Consider the following 19,910-nt stretch of genomic DNA (forward strand, 5'->3'; position numbering starts at 1 on the left):
GGGTAGGTTTCCATTAGGCTCTAAGAACAAAAGAGTCTTGATGTAGGTTTAACACCAGAACCTTGGATTGTCAACTGTTAGCACCGGTAAGTTGTTAACACCTGGTTAACAACTGACATTTTTTTATGAGGCACAAACTGACAATAAGAATCATTGGCCTGCTAAAGAAACAAGTCTAGGTTTGAAATACATTTTCAGAATGCAAGAGGAATTTTATATTTGTGGCTGGGTCATTTATTGAGCATTTATTATGTGTCAGTCATTGTGAGAAGCTCAGCAGATACAAAGATGACTGAGAAACAATTCCTGGTGCCATGTTGCTCCCTGTCCAGTGTATGAACAACCAGTTATAAAAGCATGTGGATAAATAGTGTTGGCATGTTCACAGGATGTTATGGTACCATAAATTGTTTCTGTTTGTGCCCAATGCCATCAAGAACAATAGGCAGGAATTGCTGGCAAAATGGCCGAATAGGACAGCTCCAGTCTGCAGCTCCCAGTGAGATCAATGCAGAAGGCAGGTGATTTCTGCATTTCCAACTTAGGTACCCCATTCATCTCACTGGGACTGGTTGGACAGTGGGTGCAGCCCATAGAGGGCAAGCTGAAGCAGGGTGGGGCGTCACCTCACCTGAGAAGCGCAAGGGGTCAGGGAATTTTCTCCCTACCCAAGGGAAGCTATGAGAGACCGAGCCTGAGGAACTGTGCATTCCGGCCCAGATACTGCGCTTTTCCCATAGTCTTCGCAACCTGCACGCCAGGAGACTCCCTCCGGTGCCTACACCACCAGGCACCAGGGCCCTGGGTTTCACGCACAAAACTGGACAGTTGTTTGGGCAGACAGCAATCTAGCTGCAGGAGTTTTTTTTGTTGTTGTTCCCTGCTCTCCCCCCTGCCCCCCATATCTCAGTGGTACCTGGAATGCCAGCAAAACAGAACTGTTCACTCCCCTGGAGAGGGGGCTGATGCCGGGAGCCAAGTGGTCTTGCTCAGCGGGTCCCACCCCCAAGGAGCCCAGCAAACCAAGATCCACTGGCTTGAAATTCTCACTGCCAGCACAGCAGCAGTCTGAGATCGACCTGGGAAGCTCAAGCTTGGTTGGGGGAGGGGCGTCCACCATGGCTGAGGCTTGAGTAGGCGGTTTTACCCTCACAGTGTAAACAAAGCCAACAGAAAGTTCTAACTGAGCTGAGCCCACCACAGTGCAGCAAGGCTGCTGTGGCTGGACTGCCAGATTTCTCCTCTCTGGGCAGCGCATATCTGAGAAAAAGACAGCAGCACCAGTCAGGGACTTATAGAGAAAACCCCCATCTCCCTGGGACAGAGCACCTGGGGAAGGGGTGACTGTGGGCACAACTTCAGCAGACTTACATGTCCCTGCCTAATGTCTCTGAAGAGAGCAGCGGATCTCCCAGCACAGAGTTCAAGCTCTACTAAGGGTCGGACTGCCTCCTCAAGTTGGTCCCTGACCCGCATGTATCCTGACTGGGAAATACCTCCCCGTACGGGCTGGCAGAGAACTCATACAGGAGAGCTCTGGCTGGCATCTGGCACATGCCCCACTGGGTCGAAGCTTCCAGAGGAAAGAACAGGAATCAATCTTTGCTGTTCTGCAGCCTCTGCTGGTGATACCCAGGCAAACAGGGTCTGGAGTGGACCTCCAGCAAACTCCAGCAGACCTGCAGCAGAGGGACCTGACTGTTAGAAGGAAAACTAACAGAAAGGAACAGTATATCCACTCAGAGACCCCATCCGAAGGTCACCAACATTAAAGACCAAGGGTAGATAAATCCACAAAGGGGGAGAAACCAGAGCAAAAATGCTGAAAATTCCAAAAACCAGAACAGTTCTTCTCCTCCAAAGGATCACAACTCCTTGCTATCAAGGGAACAAAACTGGATGGAGAATGAATTTGATGATTGACAGAAGTAGGCTTCAGAAGGTGGATAATAACAAACTTCTCTGAGCTAAAGGAGCATGTTCTAACCCAATGCAAGGAAGCTAAGAACCTTGAAAAAAGATTAGATGATTTACTAACTAGAATAACGAGTTTAGAGAAGAACATAAATGACCTGATGGAGCTCAAAAACACAGCACAAGAACTTCGTGAAGCATACACAAGTATCAATAGCTGAATCGATCAAGTGGAAGAAAGGATATCATAGATTGAAGATAAACTTAATGAAATAAAGCAAGAAGACAAGATTAGAGAAAAAAAATAAAAAGGAATGAACAAAGCCTCCAAGAAATATGGGACTATGTGAAAATACCAAATCTACATTTGATTGGTGTACCTGAAAGTGACGGGGAGAATGGAACCAAGTTGGAAAACACTCCTTCAGGATATTATCCAGGAGAGCTTCCCCAACCTAGCAAGACTGGCCAACATTCAAATTCAGGAAATACAGAGAACACCACAAAGATACTCCTCGAGAAGAGCAACTCCAAGACACATAATTGTCAGATTCACCAAAGTTGAAATGAAGGAAAAAATGTTAAGGGCAGCCAGAGAGAAAGGTTGGGTTACTCACCAAGGGAAGCCCATCAGACTAACAGCAGATCTCTTGGCAGAAACCCTACAAGCCAGAAGAGAGTGGGGGCCAATATTCAACATTCTTAAAGAAAAGAATTTTAAACCCAGAATTTCATATCCAGCCAAACTAAGTTTCATAAGTGAAGGAGAAATAAAATCCTTTACAGACAAGCAAATGCTGACAGATTTTGTCACCACCAGGCCTGCCTTATAAGAGCTCCTGAAGGAAGCACTAAACATGGAAAGTAAAACTGGTACCAGCCACTGCAAAAGCATACCAAATTGTAAAGACCATTGACACTATGAAGAAACTACAACTAATGGACAAAATAACCAGCTAGCATCATAATGACAGGATCAAATTCATACATAACAATATTAACCTTAAATGTAAATAGGATACATTTCCCAATTAAAAGACACAGACTGCCAAATTGGATAAAGAGTCAAGAACTATCGGTGTGCTGTATTCAGGAGACCCATCTCACGTGCAGAGACACACATAGGCTCAAAATAAAGGAATGGAAGAATATTTACCAAGCAAATGAAAAGCAAAAAACAAACAACAACAACAAAAAAACAGGAGTTGCAATCCTAATCTCTGATAAAACAGACTTTAAACCAGCAAAGATCATAAGAGACAAAGAAGGGCATTACATAATGGTAAAGGGATCAATTCAACAAAAAGAGTTAAATATCTTAAATATATATGCACCCAATACAGGACCACCCAGATTCATAAAGCAAGTTCTTAGAGACCTACAAAGAGACTTAGACTCACACACAATAATAATGGGAGATGTTAACACCCCACTGTCAATATTAGATCAATGAGACAGAATATTAACAAGGATATTCAGGACTTGAACTCAGCTCTGGACCAAGTGGACTTAAGAGACATCTACAGATATCTCCATGTCAAATCAACAGAATATGTATTCTTCTCAACATCTCATAGCACTTATTCTGAAATTGACCACATAATTGGAAGTAAAACACTTCTCAGCAAATGTGAAAGAATGGAAATCATAACAAACAGTCTTTCAGAGCACAATGCAATCAAATTAGAACTCAGGATTGGGAAACTCACTCAAAACTGGGTGAATAACAAAATGAAGGCAGAAATAAAGATGTTCTTTGAAACCAATGAGAACAAAGACACAATGTACCTGAATATCTGACACAGTTAACACGGTGTTAGGAGGGAAATTTATAGCACTGAATGCCCACAAGAGAGCAGGAAAGATCTAAAATCGATACCCTAACATCAAAATTAAAAGAACTAGAGTAGCAAGGGCAAAAAAATTCAAAAGCTAGCAGAAGACAAGAAATAGCTAAGATAAGAGCAGAACTGAAGGAGATAGGGACATGAAAAATGCTTCAAAAATTCAATGAATCCAGGAGCTGATTTTTTGAAAAGATCAATAAAATAGATTGACTGCTAGCCAAACTAATAAAGAAGAAAAGAGAGAACAGATAGATGCAATAAAAAATGATATAGGGGATATCACCGCTGATCCCACAGAAATACAAACCACCATCAGAGAATACTATAAACACCTCTACACAAATAAACTAGAAAATCTAGAAGAAATAGATAAATTCCTGGACACATACACCCTCCCAAGTCTAAACCAGGAAGAAGTCGAATCCCTGAATAGAGCAAATAACAGGTTCTGAAATTGAGGCAGTAATTAATAGCCTATCAACCAAAAAAAAGTCCAGGACCAGACGGATTCACCGCTGAATTCTACCAGAGGTACAGAGAGGAGCTGGTAACATTCCTTCTGAAACTATTCCAAACAAAAGAAAAAGAGGGAATCCTCCCTGACTCATTTTATGAAGCCAGCATCATTCTGATATCAAAACCTGACATCAAAAAAAGAAAATTTCAGGCCAATATCTCTGATGAACATTGATGTGAAAATCGTCAATAAAATACTGGCAAACCAAATCCAGCAGCACATCAAAAAGCTTATCTCCCACAATCAAGTCAGCATCATACCTGGGATGCAAGGCTTTTTCAAGATATGCAAATCAATAAAAGCAATCCATCACATAAACAGAAACAACGACAAAAACCACATGATTATCTCAATAGATGCAGAAAAGGCCTTTGACAAAATTCAGCAGCCCTTCATGCTAAAAAAACTCAATAAACTAGGTGTTGATGGAATTTATCTCAAAATAATAAGAACTATTTATGACAAACAACCAATATCATACTGAATGGGCAAAAACTAGAAGCATTCCCTTTGAAAACTGGCACAAGACAAGGATGCCCTCTCTCACCACTACCATTTAACATAGTATTGGAAGTTCTGGCCAGGGCAATCAGACAAGAGAAAGGAATAAAGGATATTCAAACAGGAAAAGTGGAAGTCAGATTATTTCTGTTTGCAGATGACATGATTGTATATTTAGAAAACACCTTCATCTCAGTCCCAGATCTCCTTAAGCTGATAAGCAACTTCAGCAAAGTCTCAGGATATAAAATCATGTGCAAAAATCACAAACATTCCTATATACCAGTAACAAACAGAGAGCCAAATCATGAGTGAACTCCCATTCACAGTAGCTTCAAAGAGAATAAAATACCTAGGAATCCAACTTGCAAGGGATGTGAAGGACCTCTTCAAGGACAACTACAAATCACTGCTCAAGGGAATAAGAGAGGACACAAACAAATGGAGAAACATTCCATGCTCGTGGATAGGAAGAATTAATATCATTAAGATGGCCATACTGCCCAAAGTAATTTATTGATTCAGTGATATCCCCATCAAGCTACCATTGACTTTCTTCACAGAATTGGAAAAAAGTACTTTAAACTTCATATGGAACCAAAAAAGAGGCTGCATAGCCAAGACAATCCTAAGCAAAAAGAACAAAGCTGAAGGCATCACGCTACCTGACTTCAAACTATACTACAAAGCTAAGTTACCAAAACAGCATGGTAGTGGTACCAAAACAGGTATATAGACCAATGGAACAGAACAGAGGCCTCAGAAATAACACCACACATCTACAACCATCTGATCTGTGACAAACCTGACAAAAACAAGCAATGGGGAAAGGATTCCCTATTTAATCAATGGTGTTGGGAAAACTGGCTAGCCATATGCAGAAAGCTGAACTGGGCCCCTTCCTTATACCGTATACAAAAATTAACTCAAGATGGATTAAAGACTTAAAAGTAAGACCCCAAACCATAAAAATCCTAGAAGAAAACCTAGGAAATACCATTCAGGGCATAGGCATGGGCAAAGGCTTCAGGTCTAAAACACCAAAAGCAATGGCAACAAAAGCCAAAATTGACAAATAGGATCTAATTAAACTAAAGAGCTTCTGCACAGCAAAAGAAACTATCATCAGAGTGAACAGGCAACCTACAGAATGGGAGAAAATTTTTGCAATCTATCCATCTGACAAAGGGCTAATGTCCAGAATCTACAAAGAACTTAAACAAATTTACAACAAAAAAAAAAACTCCGTCAAAAAGTGGACAAAAGATATGAACAGACACTTCCAAAAGAAGACATTTATGTAGCCAACAAACATGAAAAAAATACTCATTATCACTGGTCATTATAGAAATACAAATCAAAACCACAATAAGATACCATCTCACACCAGTTAGAATGGTGATCATTAAAAAGTCAGGAAACAACAGATGCTGGAGAGGATGTGGAGAAATGGAACACTTTTACCACTTTAATGGGAGTGTATTAATTCAACCATTGTAGAAGACAGTGTGACTATTCCTCAAGGATCTAGGACTAGAAATCCATTTGACCCAGCAATCCCATTATTGGGTATATACCCAAAGGATTATAAATCATTCTACTATAAAGACACGTGCACACATATGTTTATTGTGGCACTATTCACAATAGCAAAGACTTAGAACCAACCCAAATGTCCATCAGTGATAGACTAGATAAAGAAAATGTGACACATATACACTATGGAATACTATGCAGCCGTAAAAACGGTTGAGTTCTTGTCCTTTGCAGAGTCGTGGATGAAGCTGGACACTATCATTCTCAGCAAACTAACACAAGATCAGAAAACCAGACACCGCATGTTCTCACTCATAAGTGGAAGTTGAACTGTGAGAACACATGGACACAGAGAGGGGAACGTCACACACCAGGGCCTGTCGGGGGATGGAGGCTAGGGGAGGGGTAGCATTAGGAGAAATACCTAATATAGCTGATAGGTTGATGGGTGCAGCAAACCACCATGGCATATGTATACCTCTGTAACAAAACTGCATATTCTGCACATGTACCCCAGAACTTAAAGTATAATAATAATAAAAATAAAGAAAGAATGATAGCCAATATAGAAAATGGTATTGGTGACAGTCTTGGATTACACAAATGGAAGAGCACATTGAGAACACGATCAACTCCTAAAACCTTTCAAGTTCATTTTTAAATTAATCTAACCTATTTTCTTCTGTAGATAAACCAGCTTTTCCTCAAATCTGCTGTAACTCATGTTCCATGTTAGCATTTAATGACTGCTCCCTGGGGATCTGCCACATCATACAAATCTGCGTGTACCGGATGGGCCCATGAGCAGAGGAGCTAGGTGGGAAAGCACAAGTGACCTGGTGCTTTAAGCTGACACCTGGCTCTTCACTCTTGGGAAAATAAAGATAAAGAAAAATCATTAGCTGCCAAGCCAGTGACCTTCATGGGGGAGGGGTACACTCTTATAGGAGAGGTGGGATGTATATGATTAAAGTTTTTCTGTGATTTATTTGTCTTTTTTAGCACTTGACCCGTGATTCATATTCAGTGAATGTCATTTTGAATGAATAAAACATCTGTTACCCTCATGGTGCCCAATATTTGAAACCACCGCGGTATATATTTTGCAAATTTGAGGATGTGTTGTCTAAATTCATTATACTTAAAAGAAGAGACTTTACAGAAACGGCTGCTTATTACATTCAATAAAGATATGGGAAGTTTTTGGGAGTATTCCAGGTTGTAAGATAACTTGGGGATTATTACCAAGACCAATGTTTCTATGGGAAAATATGCTGTAAGTTTCAAAAATAACTTTTAACATAACATCAATACATAAATTCCAGATTCCCCCTATTTTGTTGGATTCTAAAATTTTGAAAATATATAATATATAGCATTGATATTTATCCAACATATTCAAATAATTAATATACTGAAATTATTCATTTTGAGTAAATATGATGAATTATTAGTAATTATTCAATGACGAGGAGGAAAGTGAGTTTTGCCAAGTTTATAGGAGCTGACACTTTCGCCAGAGTGCCTCTTCCGTTTCCTTGACAATTGATTCCATCATGAACACTGTCTCTGTGACTACTGTCATTGGTCAAGCCATTTGGGCACTTGAAAAATTTGAAAATTTGTATTTTTTTTTTGTTGTTGTTGTTTTTCCTTTTTGTGGGGGAGAGGGAGGCAGAGTCTTGCACTGTTGCCAGGCTGGAGTGCAGTGGCACAATCTCAGCTCACTGCAACCTCTGCCTCCTGGGTTCAAGTGATTCTCTTGCCTCAGCCTCCCAAGTAGCTGGGACCACAAGCTTGCACCACCAAGCCCAGCTAATTTTTTTTTATTTTTAAGTAGAGACAGGGTTTCACCATATTGGCCACGCTGGTCTTGAACTCCTGACCTCAAGTGATCCACCCGCCTGGGCCTCCCAAAGTGCTGGGATTACAGACATGAGCCACCGCGCCTGGCCCATTTGTAGTTTTTTATAGTCTACATCTTCCACCCCTTATCTCACACCTTACACACTGATCATTTGTTTTGTGATGGGGGAAAGTGCATATATTGATGAAACTGTTTGCTACTAAAGCACCCTCAGGTAGTATGCTAATGGCTCAAGTCAAATAACAGCATTTTTCTCTGAAAATTATTTCTAAGTCACTGACACTGTTTGTTTATAGGTCTTCCTATCACTGGGCTCTAATTTCACTTTGCAACTGGTGACTGTGATGCTTGTCGGTGGACGTTTCTATGGAATGCCAACAATTCTTCAGGAAGCAAAATCTGCTGTCCTTCCAGTCTCTGAGAAAGCTGCCAATTCTCAGGTAATTGGCCCTGGGTGTGGTTCTCTCAGCAGACCACTAGAGAGCAGCTTTTACAGGAAGGACGGAGACTCTTAGAGCTAGCATTTCTCATGAGTAACTATTTTCTTAAATATAAATAACTCTGTGAATATCACAGTAGATGTAACCAATATATTATATAAAAATACTTAGTCTATTTTCAACATTCAGTAGGAAAAAAAGAGACATATCCAGATCTCTTCTTGATATTATGTATCTAATATTGAGGTATTTTATGTTAAATAATTAAAACTATAATGAAGCACTAATATGCCAGACTTTTTCTTGTACTACCATTGTGAATGTTTATCTTTAATATTCAGACTTTGGTTTACTGGGACGAGTTTGTGCTGATGTAGATAAATGTTGATGGTCAGATCCTGTGATATGGTTGTATCTGAGTATTTATTTGCATCTTCTGTCTGAGGTCGTTGTAGGGAAGATTATTTCCCAATCACTTCATAAATGCTCATGAGAACAAAGAACAACTTGAGGGCTTTCCTTTCCTTTCAGGTGGATTCTGTCAATATAAGAAAAAGGCAAGGCTATTGTCTGTGGCTATGGTAACATGTGTATTTTTGAAGCCATTGTGAGATATAATTCTATCCTGCTCCTTCAGGTGGGAGCTGAAGTGACTTGGGCAAGCCTGTCTTAAGATGCTGAGGTGGAATCTGTACAGATGAATGGGCAGGAATATGGGCAGATACAGTCTCTGACCACTATGGGATGCTCTTCAGCTACTCCCTCCTGAGCATCTTCTCCAAGGAGAATGAATGCTTTTTATCTTAAAATGGAATACACTGGCATTTAAAATAACTGAGAGAAAGAGATTTTTTTTTCTTTGCCTCCTCTTCTTTAAGAGTGAATGAAGAAATAGAATTTATTAATGCTTTGAATTTTGTTGTCTTCTTTTTGTTCATGGGTTGTTATAAAAAAAAGATTCAGCAAAACCATTCATTTGGGGTAAAACATTTCCTACTACTTATCCATGCATATTGTCACAATACTGTATCACCCCAAAGGGCAAGGCTAGAGTCTATCATGGTACATTCATGTCTTTGGTGTATACTCTATACTCGTATCAGTGTTTGGTGTGTGTGTGTGTGTGTGTGTATGTGTGTTTGTGTGTGTGATGTGGCTAGGGCATTTTAAAACAGCCCTCTAGCCATGTAGCAAGAATGATCTCACTCAAAGCGTTTGGCATTTGTTAAGCAGAAGCCTCACTGGGCTGGGCATGGTGGCTCATGCTTTTAATCTCAGCAATTTGGGAGGCCCAGGTGGGTGAATCCCCTGAGGTCAGGAGTTTGAGAGTAGCCTGACCAACATGGTGAAACCCCATCTCTACTAAAAATACAAAAGTAGCTGCATGTGGTCGCACACGTCTGTAGTCCCAGCTACTGGGGAGACTGAGGCATGAGAATCATTTGAACCCGGGAGGCAGAGGTTGGAGTGAGCCGAGATCATGCTACTGCACTCCAGCCTGGGTTACAGAGCGACATTCTGTCAAAGAAGAAGAAGAAGAAGGAGAGGGAGAGGGGGGGAGAGAGAGAGGGAGAGGGGGGAGAGGGGAGAGAGGAGGGAGAGGAGGAGGAGGAGGAAAAGGAAGAAGAAGAGGAAGAAGAAGAGGAGGAAGAAGAGGAAGAAGAAGAACAGCCTCACTGTAACAGAGAATCCAGGCTGGAGTCAAATTAAAGTAGTTGTTGTTTCTTTTCTTCTGTGGCTCTGGAAGTTATCCTGCGGAACCCTCTCACGGTTTTCTATTATTCTTCATTCCAATTTAAGAAGGGGAGAGTGAGTTTTAAATATAACTCTTGATTAAATGGCATCCCACATTTATAGCTATTGATACCAAAAGAGGTAAACTGAATTGTTCAAATCAAAATGTGAAGCCAGGAATCTGCTTTTATTCTTCCTCATTGCTCAGAACTTACTTCATCTATAAATCACATACCCTGGGAATGTTGCGCATAAAACAAAATCTTACTTGATGCTTGTGATAAAGATGGGTATTAAAAAAACTAAAGTTTTCTGCTCTTCAAAAAATGGTATAAAATTTAGTCGGAGCTGAAAAGAACCCTAATATGGTGCTTATTTTATAAATGACAAAATATACTATTCTGTCTTAGAAGGCAAATTTTAGTTCTACAAATGAGGTTCTGGAAAGACCCATGAACAAGTCGTGTTAAATGCCATTTAAAATAGTTTCCTTTCATTTAACCATAATTATGCTTACCTTTTTTGGATGTTGTTCATTCAAAAGATAGCCTTTTCATTAAAAAAGAAAAAGCTATTGACTATAACCTAAATAATAAAGTAAAATAAATTTTAAAATCTGAGATGTTATTTCTTAAGCACTTCTCTTTAATTCAATATAAGACAAGGATATATATTATATAAGCCAAGGAAAAGTTTGTGTTTAACCCATTCCTCAGAAAACAGGAAGGTTTAGAGAGAAATAAAATAAGCATGATTTTTCCCTCAGGTCGGATTTGACTCCACTGCTTTTCAACTCATGAACATCACTGCTGGCACAAGCCACGTTATGATTTCTAGGAGGGGCACATATGGCGCTCTCTCGGTTGCCTGGACCACTGGATATGCTCCTGGGTTAGAAATTCCTGAATTCATTGTTGTTGGCAACATGACCCCAACACTGGGTGAGTTGTATTTTTTCTAAGATGAGTCCTGTAGAATATTGGAAGGATATCATTGGCCACTAATTATCTTGGGTTGTTCTTATTCTGGACACTGAATGTAGTTTCTTTTTTTTTTTTTTTTTTGAGACGGAGTCTTGCTGTGTCGCCCAGGCTGGAGTGCAGTGACCGCATCTCAGCTCACTGCAAGCTCCACCTCCCGGGTTCACACCATTCTCCCGCCTCAGCCTCCAAGTAGCTGGGACTACAGGCGCCTGCCACCACGTCTGGCTAATTTTTTGTATTTTTAGTAGAGACGGGGTTTCACCATGTTAGCCAGGATGGTCTTGATCTCCTGACCTCATGATCCACCCGCCTCGACCTCCCAAAGTGCTGGGATTACAGGCTTGAGCCACCGCGCCCGGCTGAATGTAGTTTTCTAATACAGTACTCCCATATTTAAGTGATCAGAGTAGTGCAGGTTGCTTGGTGAGAAAAGGAGAGAAGCTTTTTTCAGTCAAATTAACAACTTCATGCCTTACCTCTAAAGAGTGGGGTCACTAAGTAAACTACTCTGTCTATACAATAGGAGCTTGTTGAAAGTAGTTCTAAGAATCTAATTTGGCAAATACAGTAATAAGAAAAATAAAAATGCATACAGCCCTTGTATGCATTTCCACGTTCACCTGACTATTTCTGGCAGTAGGGCAGCTGTTACTTTAGATACTTTATTTTTTAAATTATACCATTAGCTCTTTGAGAGTTAGTGAGATGCGAATGTTAGATGGTTTGACCTCTACCGTGTTATAGAAAGCTCATTGCAAATTTAGATAATGAGAGTTTATAAAGAACCCTCCAGTGGACCCTGAATCTGAGGATCTCCCTCCTTGATTCACAGGGTCTTGTTGGTCAGCAGGCAAACACCATTTACACTCAGTAAGAAACCTAATGAATCCTGCGGAAGACTGAGATCCTTAGTCTCTCAGAGAGGAGGGAATGATTTTCATTTTCCCAAGACCTTGGCATCACTGAGAGATAAGAAGGAATGAAAGCTAAAGTCCTGTAGAAGATGGGGGGTGAGGGCTAGGCCAGTGAAAATGACATTTTCATGCCAGCTTCCATCCTAACAGCAATCCCAGAAAACAGAGAGAAATTAGCTGCGTGATTGAGAGACACCATAGTCTGATAACTGCCTTGGATACTGGGGCTTCTTTAGCTCCTGGATAGGTGCCCTGATTTGATGTCTGAGACATTGGCTCCTCTTGTTTTCCTTTTGGCATGTTCCCTAAGTTAAAGATATTTAATTATCTTTTCTTTTTTATTTTCTAGCCCTTTTTTTCCTGCAGAAACTCTTATCTTTTACTTCCTTACTCCTCTGTCACTTTGGGTGATATGCATAGCTCCATACAATTTAGGGTGATTTTTACAAAATTTTATATTAGTAACTACTTGCTACATATGAAAAGATTTATGTGTAGAAATATTGCTTATTATGAGTGTGTATGCGGTTTTGTGCTTACATATCACATTAATCTTCAAACACTTTTGTGAGTTTATGTTAACTTGATTCAACTGAAATAACAGGAGTTCCCAAATAATAGATCTATATCTTCAAACAGGTTCATTTAGTTTTTTTGAGGCTTTGTAATAAATTTTCAAACACAATGAAAAGTACAGTGTACACCCATAAACTCACTGAGTAGATTTATTTATTTATTTTATTTTTATTTTTATTTTTATTTTTTTTTTGAGACAGAGTCTTGCTCTATTACCCATGCTGGAGTGCAGTGGTGCCATCTCAGCTCACTGCAACATCCACCTCCCGGGCTCAAGGTATTCTCCTGCCTCACCCTCCTGAGTAGCTGGAATTACAGGCTCGCACCACCATGCCCGGCTAATTTTTGTATTTGTTGTAGAGATGGGGTTTCACCATGTTGGCCAGGCTGGTCTCAAACTCCTGATCTCAAGATCCATCCTCTTTGGCCTCCCAAAGTGTTGGGATTACAGGTGTGAGCCACTGTACCTGGCCTTGACCGGATTTAATGGTTGTTACAGTCAGCCATATTTGTGACATTTTTTCTGAAGCATTTTAAAGTAAAATACATAGATTATGATATTTCACCCCAATCTACTTCAATATGTATCCTAAAAATATTCTGGGGCCAGAATTTAAACCAAAGCCTGACACTAAATCTATATTAAAGCCTGCCTAACACCAGTCTCTTTTCACTATTGGATTTTGTCATTGAGCCAGGAAAGAAAAAGATATAAAGGAGAAAAGTAAACAGGGACTGACAGCAAGATTTGTGTGGTCTCCTGTAAGTTTACCTCTCCCCTATCCCTTTATAAAAATGTTTTACCTTTTGTAAACTATAATCGAATTCTGAATAAGAAAATATATTACTACAGTTTTAAAAGTCAAATCCCAGTTTAAGGTAAGAACTAATACCCTACTTTCCTTTTCATGTTTTCCTTCAGGGAGCCTTTCATTTTCCCACGGTGAACAAAGGAAAGGAGTTTTCCTGTGGACGTTTCCCAGCCCTGGTCGGCCAGAGGCCTTTGTTCTTCATCTATCAGGAGTGCAGAGCAGCGCTCCTGGCGGAGCTCAACTCCGGTAAGACCAACCTAATTCTCACCCAAGAAATTCTCTGAGGAATAATCTGGAATTCATCCATCAAAACAGAAAAAGGCACAAGGATTATTCTCCTTGAAGGAAATGCAAACATACTTTTAGTGTAGAGCATCACATGGCGTGCATGCGGGAGAGGGAGGCGGCTCTCAGGAGCCCCGCCACCCACTGCTTGCCTTAAAGAGAGTTCCTCATGCTCCACCTTGAGACTGAGGACTGGGGTACCATCTCCAAAAAGAACCACGATGGCAGTTCTCCTCTTGTTAAAGGAAGCTATCTTCTGAGAAGCTGAAAACACCTGATTGCCCCAAGTGATTAAGAGTAAGAATAAGATTAAGTAAGAATAAAACATCACAGTGGGGTGATAAATATTACCTGTTTGGACCAGTGACCCTTTGACTTTAATTTAATTTTATTGACTTTTACTATGTATCTGTAGTGACTCTTTTTGCAAATACAGTATATTTGCAGATAAATGCATACCAGCCAAAAGCAATTTACTTTCCTTATTTCTGGGATAGACTTAACCAGAGCAGTAGAGGGCAGACCTGTTATTCAGGCTTAGGGATTTAGTCCTGGCTTTGCCACTTACTCACTGTGTGACTTTGAGAAAGTTACTTGATCTTTCTGTTCTTCAGTTTACTTGTAAAATAAAGAAAATTTGGGGGTATGAAAACTAAAGCGTATTCAAGTATGTTTGTATACATGTTTATGTGTGGGAGATCTCCATTGGGGAAATCAGATATGACTTTAGATTATACATATGCCATTTTTAAAATGTTCGTCATTTTAAAACATGTTTTAGAGTTACAAATTCAAATGCTTTAACAGCAACAATAGTTATTAACAGTATTATAGTGCTTGACCAGTTGTGGTGGCTCACGCCTGTAATCCCAGCACTTTGAGAGGCCAAGGCAGGCCAATCACCTGAGATTAGGAATTCAAGACCAGACTGGCCAACATGGCGAAACCCCATCTGTACTTAAAACACAAAACATCTGCCAGGTGTGATGGCGAGTGCCTGTAGTCCCAGCTACTTGGGAGGCTGAGGCAGGAGATTTGCTTCAGGAGCCCAGGAGGCAGAGGTTACAATGAACTGAGATCGCGCCACAGCACTCCAGCCTGGGCAACAGAGTGAGTGAGACTCTGTCTCAAAACAACAACAACAAGTAGTATTACAGTGCTTACCCTAGGCCAGGCATAAATCTTATAGTGCTTACTCTAGGCCAGGCATAAATCATACACACACACAAACACACACGTGCACACACGTACTCTCTCTCTCTCTTTACTCTCCCCAGCAGCCTTACGAAGTAGATTCTATTATTTGTCCCATTTTATAGATGACAAAAGTCATAGATAGATTATGCAGTAACCCAGAAGCACACAGTTTATACATGTTGGGGTCATGATTTCAACCCAGGCTGAATGGCCTCTGTCTGAGGTATTAACCGCTGTTTTATGTAGTGAGTGCTAGCTGCTTGACAAGAGAGAGTGATGGGCTCTGACGAATCCTCCCTAAAGACACTTAAATTTATATTAAAACCAAAAACCTGTTAGCAAAAGAAATTATACCTGTAGACAGAATTAGGCCAAGAGGCCACCAGTTGTAACCTCTGATCTAGCTGTTAACTCACAACAAAAATCTATAGGAAAAAACTGAGGATAAATTATTCTATCATGGGTGTCTATCCTACTTCACACACAAAGTTTTAGCTACATTTGCATGAGAGGATAGTCCCATTACTGGCAGCTGAAGGAAGCAAGGATTTTGCTTCTAGTGCCAGTTAACTATTTCTGTCTGGTAGATAAGAAAGCTGGCAGAGGTCCAGAACATTGTAGTAATATTGTTCCCCTTGCACTGATCCTAAGAGAGAGCCTATTTTCAGATCCCTCAAACAGTTGCTCTGGGATGATGGAGAACTACAACAGAGACCTATGAGCTTTTCATTTAGCTCAGACTTGTTAGGTCCTGTCCCTGCTTTTGCAGCTCCTGTTCTTACATTTCTTGTGCCCTTACTTATCAATAAATAGGGTTTGATGGAATTTGAAATGGCACTTCATTGTTAAGCTGCTGCCCTCACGAGCAGCATTTTAAATTGTGAACAATGAATCTCTACAGTCATATTCCTATTTTTTAAAATCAATTTCTTCTTGATTTAATTTTTTTCCCAGATCAGGTTTCGTCGTTGCTGAAATTGAACCAATGGGCATCTTCCAATTTTCCAGTAGCTCAAGAAATATCATAGTGTCAGAAGATACACAGACGATCAGATTACATGTACAAAGACTATTTGGGTTCCACAGCGATCTTATTAAAGTTTCTTATCAGACCACTGCAGGAAGCGCCAAGCCACTGGAAGATTTTGAACCTGTTCAGAATGGGGAACTGTTTTTTCAAAAATTCCAAACTGAGGTTGATTTTGAAATAACCATTATTAATGATCAGCTTTCTGAGATAGAAGAATTCTTTTACATTAACCTTACTTCAGTAGAAATTAGGGGATTACAAAAGTTTGATGTTAATTGGAGCCCACGCCTGAATCTAGATTTCAGTGTTGCAGTGATCACAATATTGGATAATGATGACCTGGCAGGAATGGATGTTTCCTTCCCCATGACAACTGTGGCTGTAACAGTTGACACAACTCTCATTCCTGTAGAAACTGAATCCACCACATACTTCAGCACAAGCAAGACGACTACCATTCTGCAACCAACCAATGTGGTTGCCATTGTTACTGAGGCAACTGGTGTATCTGCCATTCCTGAGAAACTTGTCACCCTTCATGGCACACCTGCTGTGTCTGAAAAGCCTGATGTGGCCACGGTAACTGCCAATGTTTCCATTCATGGAACATTCAGCCTTGGGCCATCCATTGTTTATGTTGAAGAGGAGATGAAGAATGGCATATTCAACACTGCAGAAGTTCTTATCCGAAGAACTGGTGGGTTTACTGGTAATGTCAGCATAACAGTTAAAACTTTCGGTGAAAGACATGCTCAGAAGGAACCAAATGCATTGCCCTTTCATGGTATCTATGGGATTTCCAACCTAACGTGGGCAGTTGAAGAAGAAGACTTTGAAGAACAAACTCTTACCCTTATATTCCTAGATGGAGAAAGAGAACGTAAAGTATCAGTTCAAATTTTGGATGACGATGAGCCTGAGGGGCAGGAATTCTTCTATGTGTTTCTCACAAACCCTCAAGGGGGAGCACAGATTGTGGAGGGGAAGGATGACACTGGATTTGCAGCTTTTGCCATGGTTATTATTACAGGTATATCTTTGAAATGATGGAGATAAAAATGTACTTTTGTGGTACATAATTTGTATTAAGATGAATCTGGCTTAAATTTAATGGAAGAAGGTGAAGTACTTAAGTTATTCATAGGAATGCATTAAAGTGTTGTTTTTCTGTAGCATGGACCCATGACATGAACTCATGATGTGCTGTTCTGAGGGCCCTGTAATTTAATGTACTGTAAATGTCACTGAGATCAGAGCCAGTAATACAATCTATAAATCCATACTTTCACAATATGAAGAGCATTTAATTTAATCATCCAAACACATGATTGCCTATCCTGTTTTGAAACTTCATTCTAAATTTACCAGCCACTTTCAGTAACCCATCCTAAAGTCAAAGATCTCATTGGCAGGAATTTTTTTTTTTTTTCTGTTACCAAATAGATTTAAACTATTGCCTTTTGTTTTGCTTTTGACCCAATGTAGTTGATATAGCCATCATACTATTGCATATGTATGTGACAATAGCTTAAAAATTTAATTATTTTTTGTTTCTCAGGTATCTTATGCAATCTTTTCGTGACAGTTTGCAATTTACCTCTGAAATCATCCTGTATTTCTTTATCTTTCTTTCTTTTTTTTTTTTTTTTTTTGAGATGGAGTCTTGCTCTGTTGCCCAGGCAGAAGTGCAGTGGCACGATCACGGCTCACTGCAACCTCTGCCTCCTGGGTTCAAGCAATTCTCTGCCTCAGCCTCCCGAGTAGCTGGGATTACAGGCACCTGCCACCACCCCTGGCTAATTTTTTTGTAGTTTTAGTAGAGACAGGGTTTCCTTATGTTGGCCAGCTTGTCTTGAACTCCTGACCTCGTGATCCACCCGCCTCAGCCTACCAAAGTGCTGAGATTAGAGGTGTGAGTCACTGTACCCGGCCTGCAATCATACTGTATTTCTTCCAATGAAATACATCAGCATGTCAATACCTTATATGAATTAGTGACAGGCTATCTCATGATTCTTTTCTTTTTTCATTTTTATGTTTTATTGTAAAGTGACAACTTGTAATTATACATATTTAAAGGGTACAAGGAATGATGTTATGATTTATAAATACAGTGTAGAATAATTTAATCAAGCTAGTTACATGTACATTATCTCAAACATTTTTTGCAGTGAGAATATTTCAAATTTACTATCTTAGAAACTTGTAAACGTACAGTACTCTGTATTAACTATATTCACCATTCTGTGCAATAGACCTCAAAACATGTTTTTGAGATTTGATGCTTCCTGGAGTTCATATTTTGTTTTAGTCACTCAGTTTTAATTCAGTCATAATTTTGCAGTCTTTTAACTTCCTTTCATATGCTCAGCATTATCTCATTTATGTTAACCTACAAATTTACATCAATTAGTATGATTTATTCCTATTTCTACAGTTTATGTAGTGTATTGTAAATTCTTATTCTATTCTACAAGTTATTTACTGATTTTGATTCAAATTGGCTTAATGCCATCTATATATTTCTATTAAAATTAGTTTGGCAGTCAGCATCCTCCTTCTTATTCTATGACACAGATATTTTATTACAGTTATTTGAATATGACCAGGGCTGATAGTTAAAACATTTAACAATTAGTTTGGCACCGGTCAGGCCCATTAAAATGGCTTCTGGAGGTTCTTTGCTGTTCTAAGCGATACTCCATTAATTACTGGATCACGAGGAGGTCTTGTAGTCCTGGTTAAGAAAGTGGCAGTGGGCTCTTTGGGGGCTCAGGACAGAAGTTAGGTACCAACTGGAATGGAAGTGCTTCCCTGTTTTATGAGATAATATAGCCTACCAGTGCCTATCCCTTCATCAGCTCTGAGCTTAGTTTTAACTCACCAGGCAAATGGTAAGTCAGCTGAGCTCTGTGAGATTCTGTGATGTTTACCTTCCCTACATAAGGCACACTCATCACACACCTGTTGCAAATAACTGACACCCTGCCATAGCTACCACTAACGTCATGTGATGTAATTGGCCTGACTACACCACCAGGCACATTCACGTGGTCATAATACCTTAAGTTCCTTTACTTGCAAATGTTGCCCTCATCTTTTCTCGACCTGGCATTTTTTTTCTTAATAATATTTCTCACTTAACTGGATAATTAATTTTGCTGCATCCACCCATCTTTATAATCTTTTTACATTTAGATTTTAGAGCAAACTTTCTGAGTAAGTCAGGGAAAAAATCGTTTATTTAGTTTTGATTTCGATCATTGGCATATTATCAGTCTGGAATCATCTTACTAGAAATCTGAAATCAAATTTGTTATTGTAAATGTGACAAGGGAAGTGTTATTTTCATTAGAATCATGCTAGTTGCTATTGCCTTGGAAAAGGAAATGAGGGTTCTGCTGTGATAGTCTTGTAATCTACTTGAAGAGCCCAAATCCTCACTTAAGGTGACAAGGAAACAATTGCTGCCAAAGGTAAAAAGTCAATGTCAGATTCTGATACCAGGCTACGAAGTGATTGTGGTGATTAATTGGTGAGGATGAGGATTGGCAGTCTGAAACAAAACACACATGAGATCCTAGGACAAATGTAACTCATCATTTGCATGTCCCTAATAAAGGGGCTCCACATTTACTTTAAGACCAGGGAAATGGTCCAGAGGCTGATGACTACTGGTTCTTCCCTATCAGGACAGTTCAGTGGTTTTCTGTTTCCTTAACACAACCTACTCCCTAACTTCAGAAATTCTGTCTCC

At 39.7% G+C, this 19,910-nt stretch overlaps 1 protein-coding gene across 1 annotated transcript in view; it reads left to right on the plus strand.

Annotated features, from left to right (window-relative positions):
* The window catches only part of ADGRV1 (adhesion G protein-coupled receptor V1), a 614,529-nt gene that overhangs the window by 238,383 nt on the left and 356,236 nt on the right, over positions 1-19,910 (plus strand). The window contains exons 71-74 of the mRNA XM_023215075.2: positions 8,479-8,622; positions 11,123-11,297; positions 13,752-13,887; positions 16,078-17,183. Of these exons, the coding sequence (XP_023070843.1) occupies positions 8,479-8,622; positions 11,123-11,297; positions 13,752-13,887; positions 16,078-17,183 (1,561 nt within the window). The remainder of the gene's footprint in view (positions 1-8,478; positions 8,623-11,122; positions 11,298-13,751; positions 13,888-16,077; positions 17,184-19,910) is intronic.

This window comes from Piliocolobus tephrosceles, chromosome 4 (assembly GCF_002776525.5).
Source record: "Piliocolobus tephrosceles isolate RC106 chromosome 4, ASM277652v3, whole genome shotgun sequence".
In the NCBI taxonomy this organism is placed as follows: Eukaryota; Metazoa; Chordata; class Mammalia; order Primates; family Cercopithecidae; genus Piliocolobus; species Piliocolobus tephrosceles.